General features: G+C 39.0%; 1 protein-coding gene across 1 annotated transcript; it reads right to left on the minus strand.

Moving 5' to 3' along the window:
• Positions 1-5,380: 5,380 nt before the first annotated feature.
• ANKRD34B (ankyrin repeat domain 34B) lies at positions 5,381-6,928 on the minus strand. Its single transcript, XM_009702699.1, has one exon. It carries the CDS (start codon positions 6,926-6,928, stop codon positions 5,381-5,383), a length of 1,548 nt encoding a protein of 515 aa, XP_009701001.1.
• Between the last annotated feature and the right edge of the window lie 314 nt (positions 6,929-7,242).

A 7,242-nucleotide genomic window follows, 5' to 3' on the forward strand; every position in this document is an offset into this window, starting at 1 on the left:
ATAATGATTCTATGATTCTATGATTAACTCTTGAGTCCTTAGGTGCTTCTGTAAGTGTTGAACTGTCAATACCTTGGCTCCCTGAATCCCAGTTTGGATGAGCAGTATGGCTGAGGTAAGCCCTACTTTGAGCTGGAGGTTGGATGAGACCTCCAGAGGTTCCTTTTGGCCGGGATTTTTTTTATAATTTAATGACACATTTCACCTGCTGCATAATACATGCTACCATAGAGGATTAATATGGATACAGAAGAGACTTTAATTAATTCTTCTGTAATCCCTATAGTTTGGTTATTACAAACTTACTTTTGTCTTTGTTGAGCTTTAACAGATACTGACAAGGAATTTGTTGAAATAAAGAATTTGTACAAAGTAACTTAACTGCTCCTGTCACCAGTGTGCCTCAGTCCCTAATCAAAGTCCCAAATCAAAACAGAACCCCATCTGTTTCCCATTCAGTACCAGCAAAACAAAGCAAGCTTATGTTTTAATTGTGTGAAATGACAAAACCAAGGACATTCCTAGGAGGTCTGTGCTTTCTTTCAACCAGCTACACACATCATCAGCCAAGGAGACACCTGTCTCAGATAATAGGTGTCCTTTGAAGAAGAATTTTGCAGAAATTTTGCCTTTTTTTTTTTTTTAATAAGGTTAGCTTATAGTATAAGACCTACTGCCTTATATTGTCTTTTAAAAAGGATTAGTCATAAAAATTGCAATTGTAACCCTTTCACTCAAAAAAACCCCAAACCTCTGAGTTTTCTTAAGATGTATCCTTATCAAACCTGATCTCCTTGAAGGTATTGCAGTGCCAGTAATACTTTAAAGTGAAAATGTGTGGCTGGGAAATACTTGGAAATATTTTACAGCAGGCATTCCTCCTTCTGATTCTGGATTTCAACATTAGTTTAAAAAAATACCTTGTCCCTTTTATGAATATAGTGTAAATGTTTTTAGTAGGATGGTTATCTGTGACTAATGTTAGCCTTTCTGTAACAAGCCGTGCTCTTGTACGTGAACAAAATAGCCAACTACTGGAATAATGGTTTACAAATGTAAGATTCTATTTATTTATAAAGACATTATTTTATTTGGAAAAATAATTAGTTGTACTGCATAACAGATGCAGAAAGATGAAGGTCTTGTTAAGGACTGATGAGAAAAAGAGGAATTTAATGACTGTTTTAGTTTTCTGTTTGTCTTGTGTAGCTGCATCAAATTATGGCAATGTTCTTTTGGAAGTGCTGCATAATTGTAAAAGACAAAAATCAAAACAAAGCAACTGCCAAGTGCCTTTCTCCTTAAAGCAAAACCAAAAACTGTGGGAAAGGATATTTTGAAACCTGTACTTTGAACACCACGCCTTAAACTCAACCTTGAAAACTGCTTCTTTACAGCATTCTCATCTAGAGACTTGCTGTTCTTAAGTTTCTTAAACCAAAATACTAAGTTTTTTAGATGATCACTGTTCTTTGTGAGGCCGCTACTATTGTCTAGAAGTTAGTTTCATTGTATGGTTTCACAGCATTTTGCAGAGAAAATGAAAAGCAAAAGTAAAAAAATGTTTTTCACCTTTCTAAACTTCATCGTGTAGATTCAAAATCAATAATCTCATAGGTAGTGTGTTGTACTGAAAGTGGTAACCTATGTTGACAGGAGCGCTTACTCACAGAAATGTCACTGCCATTTTATGTAGTTTAAATGTTTAAGGTTTTTATGCCATTAATCTTTCTATAAGTTAGAGTGGACGAGCTTCACTGATGTGTTACTGTAAGGTGTGAGAAGTAGTCCAGATGGTTCTCTGTGGATGGGAAACCACAGCTCTTAAAAGAAAACTTGCAAGGAAAAAGTTTCTGGTTGTGGTGTTTCCTTTATTAAGATGCATAAAGAACGACTGAAAGGTATTTTGTTGTTTGTAAACTCCACTGTTTCGGGGGGGGGAAGGTGTGGGGTGGTGATGAATTTAACATTAGAAATTCAGGTCTTGCTTCCCATGCTTTGCTTAAAAGGCATTATGGATGACTGGAAAACAATGAGGATTAGGACTTCAAAGATGGCAGAAGCGTATCTCCACTGAAGCGGAACCACAGTAAGCTACCAACAGACAGAAAGATCCTCTCTCACACAATACTTTGTACAAATTTGGCTATGTGAGATTAAATCTAATTAACTGTTCCAATCTTCCTGTACAGAGACAGCCTGAGAAACACGTGAGTGAGTGCACCTTTGGTAGTGACTCAGCATCTCCTATGTGGTGAATAAAAGGATGTGTTTATTTCCATATTCTCTGAATGGGGAAAAAATAACTTTTATTTATGCATCATAACAACATCAGGAGAACAAAACTGAATTGTTTTTCCTTCGAAGGTCACTTGTAACATTGATGCAACAATAAACATTCGTGTTAATGTTTCACGTTACTTCTGCATCAAAATTAAGCACAAAATTAAGCACTGGCAACACTACAGAAGAACTTCACTTCTCAAGACATTTGCCGTTTTCTTCCATTGCCTGAGCCTTTTGTAATTTACTGTTTCAGTTGAGGAAGCAGTAATCCCATATATGTAATTAATTTAAAAATCAATACAGCAGAAATCGGGCTTTATACTTTCAGCAAAGATACCAGTTAGAATAGCTATCTGTTGATTTTTTCTAAAAAAGAATTAGTATTTTTTTAAAAACCTATTTTTAGCTTCCAATATTTAACTTCATTATGAGGTGAACAGACTGCAAATTGCTGTTTCCATTTACAATATCATAAAAATATTTGACAAGTATATTGTGCCTGTATGTGGTGTTTGTAGGGACCAGTTTGTATCCAGTTAATAATTTAATATCAACATACTTTGTTCCACATAACTTCTCTGCTACAAAAAGATTTCTGTATAATCCTTGTTTCTACCTGGTATATGCAGATGCTGATCCTGCAGTATCTCCTGAACTAAGAGGCAGAACCTGAATGGAACCAAATACTCCATTACCTTCACCGTGTTTCCACTGGTATTTAATAGCAGTTAAAATGTACATAACTTCACTTTTGGAACCTTCTCGGGTTTGGATGCTTAATGTGCAAACTTGGGTGATTTTGGTTTTTTTCTTAACATAGTGAACACCTTATTGTTTGTGTATGTGCAGAGACTAGAGTTTGCCAGTGAATCCATAAATGACCCAAGGTCTTTCAGTGGATGAATAGTCCATCTGTAATTAGAAAGAACAACATTTTTGTGACTGGTACTGATTGCTCTTGAGGGGTGAGAACTGAAATAAGTGTGAGAATTGTGTCCGAGTAAGTCATGTGTGATAGCATAGTGCGGCTCAGTGGGCCTTCCCAGCTGCCGCTGGAATGCTACGCATCCCGAGTCGTCAGAGCAGTGACTGGAGGAGGGCAAAGGACACCACAGCCTTCAAGACCCATATTTTGTGAGGAAGAATTAATTTTGACAATTGTGATACACGTTTGCATCTTTGCTTATTCTAGCTACCTTTGAGAGCTTGGCCAGAGAATCAGTGGTAAGATATCTTCCAGCAGTCATCACTAGAGATTGGAGCGATTTTGTCACAAAATTGATGTCAAGATTTAAATTTGTAGTTTCAGATCAGTGCTTGATACAGAACTCTGTTTTGTAGAGATGTAAACCAACTCCTTTACTTTCCAGGTGTCAATGTGCATATTATGCACTTTTGGACATTTTTACATTTTTCATAAAAAGGTATTTACAGAGACTTATGTTTATCATCCACTTGAAATTCTCTTACACTAATTCTCTTACACAGCAAACATAAATAACATTACAGTTATTTGTTAGGCATGTCAGACTGGGTGGATTTCGACTGAAGGTGCAAGAAGGCAGATAGTACCTGCTGCGTATTTTCGGAAAAAATGTATCTCATTTCAGTATACACAGATTCACATTATACAGGCAAAATTTCAATACAATTAATTTCTGTAAATTATGACAAAACAGAACACATCAATATTTTTCAGTCTTTAGAAGATGAGTTGTAAAACACTAAATGCAATACCAGAAATCAAGCATCCATGGAATATGCACAAAGACAAAGTAGATGTTTGGAATCCTAGAACACTAAATGGGAAGCAAAAATAGGTTTTAGATAGAGATACTTGAAAATATGCAATAGCTTGGAGGCAAAGGAGTGTTTCTCATCTAGAAGAAATTCAGTACTCTGCTTCAAACTGGGAAAAATGAGGACTTCTGTCTCCCAGGTGTGTATCGTAGCTGTCACATTTTTTTTTAGGTCTATCTGAGCCAGAGGACAGAGCTCTTCCTTGCTCCCAAGCATGTGTGTGAAATGTCTTCACTGATCAAGCCAAGATCTGGATGCGTCTCACCACCTACATCCTGTCTTGAAAAGAAACCCAGGCCTGTGACTAGGGAGAAAGGGCTCCTGCATGATGTGGAGATGGAGCTTTGTTGTTTGGGTGGGGTTTTTTTTATTTTATTTTACGAGTCCAGAACTGCAGAAAGTAATGGACCCTAGTTTAGATATGGCTTCTGCCTCCCCCTACCCTTCATATTTTTAAATGTGCAGATTCCAGCAGTCCAATAGCTGGAGAAGCCCAAGTTGATTGACATGTCTAATTGACAGTGCAACCAAGGTTTGGCCATTTTACATGAAATTATTCAGAACTTCTTGCTCGCAGTGCTGGCTTCTTGACGACTCCCAGGTGTTGCGTGTGGAAATTGAGCTTTCCGGTGCTCCATGTATCACAATGACTTCCAGTGGGCAGCAAGGTGTCTAAAGCAGGCTCTCGAGACTTTAGCTGGAATTCCCTGGGCATAGCTATGCATGCAACATAGCTCTGCGACATGAATTTTATTGACTCTGTTTATGTGCAGTAAAGCCACCGAAGGCAGAAGACACCGCCTGTGTACACTTGCCACTGCCCACCCTCTGTGCATGCTGGTTGTGTCTGGGATGTCTGGATATTGCACAACCTGGACAGAGTCAGTCTGGTGTTCAGCATCACCCTCAAATGTTTCAAGTTCCCAAATTCCATGTGTACCACCCTTCTGGGTGCAGAAAGCGTACGCGTTTGGGGAAATGTAGGAGGGATAGTGTTTCTAACCTAAAATGAGAACTGCAGTGCCTAAGACCCATTGTGGGTTCAGCCTGTCACAGGTAAGATTTCTGTGCTGAAGCTGAAAACATTATGAAAACAGTATATTGCCCAGTTTGCAGAAAGCAGCAGCATCAGTTAAGTGTATCCTTTAATGTAGTCTCTAAGCTATTTAACTCATTCCAAGGAAGAGAGCTTTACATCACAGACCTGCTATCTTTTGTGATATGTATGATTAAAATCAGGTAGTGCAGTGAATATGTATATATCGTAAAGCTTTTGTAACCTTTTAATCCTGTGTTAAAAATTCACTAATTGCTTAATCTGCTCAGTCTGTAATGACTGCCTCCTTAGTAGCATTTTCATATTTTTGGTCTCCCTGGGGAAAGCAGGTGCTGCTGGTACTAAGTGTTTTTGTCCACAAGACATCATCCCAGAAACCCTGTTTATGAAAGTAATATCTGGAATTGGGGGCTGAGGATTCACATTCAGTGGTGGAAGAAAACCTGGTCTTGTCTGAGCGATATGATCCAACAACAAGGCTCCTGAACCCTGTCTTTCTAGAAAAGCTTGATTTCTCCTGCTCAGAGTCACCGGAGGCATGTTCTCCAGTACTTCTCTAGAACTTGAGTGAGACGGAGAAAGAATCTTTTTGTTTCTTATCACTGACTTACTGTCTTCTGAAGCAGCAGGACTTGCACTAGTAGTTAACTGAGAATCAGACCTGTAGTGGTTTGCTTCTGAATTTCTTTTCTGGATGATACTGCTGAGGTTTGAAATAAAGCTGATTTGTCCCGAACTGGCATCCTTACCCATAGGAATCCCACTGGGGTTATGTTTCTCTTCATCATAAGGAGTCTGAGAGTTTATCTCATCATATGATAATTTCCTTGATCCAGTTTGATCAAAGGTTTTCAATAAATGAGCAGTGTCTTTTATGTCAATGCTTTGGTGTCTGGTGATGAATCTCTTTGATAAGGCAAGGCCACTGATTTTTAAAAAGCGCTCTTCTTCTGGAGTAATATCCTGAAGTTCTTCTTGTAAAGAGGCAATTTTATTCTGGTGAAACAGTGATGGAGAGCTCTTTATCCAAGGCTCAGACTGTAGCCGCTGCACTTGTGCCAGCTTGGACCCTACTTTTGTTGAACTGGATTTTCTCATCAGTGAAACCGTTTGAGATGAGTTGTCCATGCTTCGTGGATGACCCAGCTCTTTAAAGCTGAATAGTGCTTTCTTAGTTTCATTTGAACTTGAAAGTGGGGATGCAGATGTTTTCAGTTCTATTTCCGATGGGGAAGTGCAAGCAGTTGGGGAATGACATTCCTCAAGGTCTGCAGGAGGCACATTTAGGTACTGCTTTGTTTTCTGCCTTCCAGATGGGGACTTGTCCGTTGTGATGATGATGACTTCTTTTCCTTGCGCCCTGCAGGCACTAAGAAGAACTTTCAGGGTCTCTTTGTCTTCAGACTTTATTGCATACACTAGTGCAGAGCAATTGGAGTGATCTTGCAGGCTTGGGTCAGCTCCACTTTTCAGTAGCAGAGATACCACTTCAGGGCCTGCTTTTTCCAAACAAGCATGCATCAAGGCTGTCTTTCCAGATTTGTCCTGTATGTTTGGATCAGCCCTATTTTCCAGTAGGTATTTAACCATCTTTGCCTTGCTCACGCTCTGGGAGTCCACATGTTTTGTCCTACAAGCAATCATTAAAGGGGTTTCACCTCTGTTATTGCTCTCGTTGATGTAGGCACCGCCCTCTAGTAACAGTCTGGTGAGGCGAAGGCGGCTTTGATAGACGGCTCTTATCAGGGAATTCCCCTCCGCTGGCAACGCTGCGGTTTCAGTCATCACACTTGTCTCACTTACTTCTTCCTAGTGGCTAGAAAGAACACCTGGTTTTCAGAAAAAGCAGAGAGGCCCACAAGAGAAAAAAAAAAAAAGAAAAAAGAGGATTTAACTGTACAAATTGCTCCTGTAAACACCCCTGTACTTTGTGAAAAGAGCATGAAGGGAAAACAAAAAAAGGTATTCCCACCTCCTAGACTTCAAGAAATGTATAAAAAACTTAATATTTTAGATATATAACATTTATAGATGCTTAAAGCATGGCTGTCAAACTTTTTTTCTGACTCTTCTGCCTTTCATCACGCTCTGCCAAACAA

The sequence above is a fragment of the Cariama cristata genome, unplaced genomic scaffold (assembly GCF_000690535.1).
Source record: "Cariama cristata isolate BGI_N322 unplaced genomic scaffold, ASM69053v1 scaffold36116, whole genome shotgun sequence".
NCBI classification, from domain to species: domain Eukaryota; kingdom Metazoa; phylum Chordata; class Aves; order Cariamiformes; family Cariamidae; genus Cariama; species Cariama cristata.

Bases quoted from the DNA above. Each gene is read 5' to 3' on its own strand.
- ANKRD34B (XM_009702699.1), bottom strand. From the start codon at position 6,928: ATGACTGAAACCGCAGCGTTGCCAGCGGAGGGGAATTCCCTGATAAGA.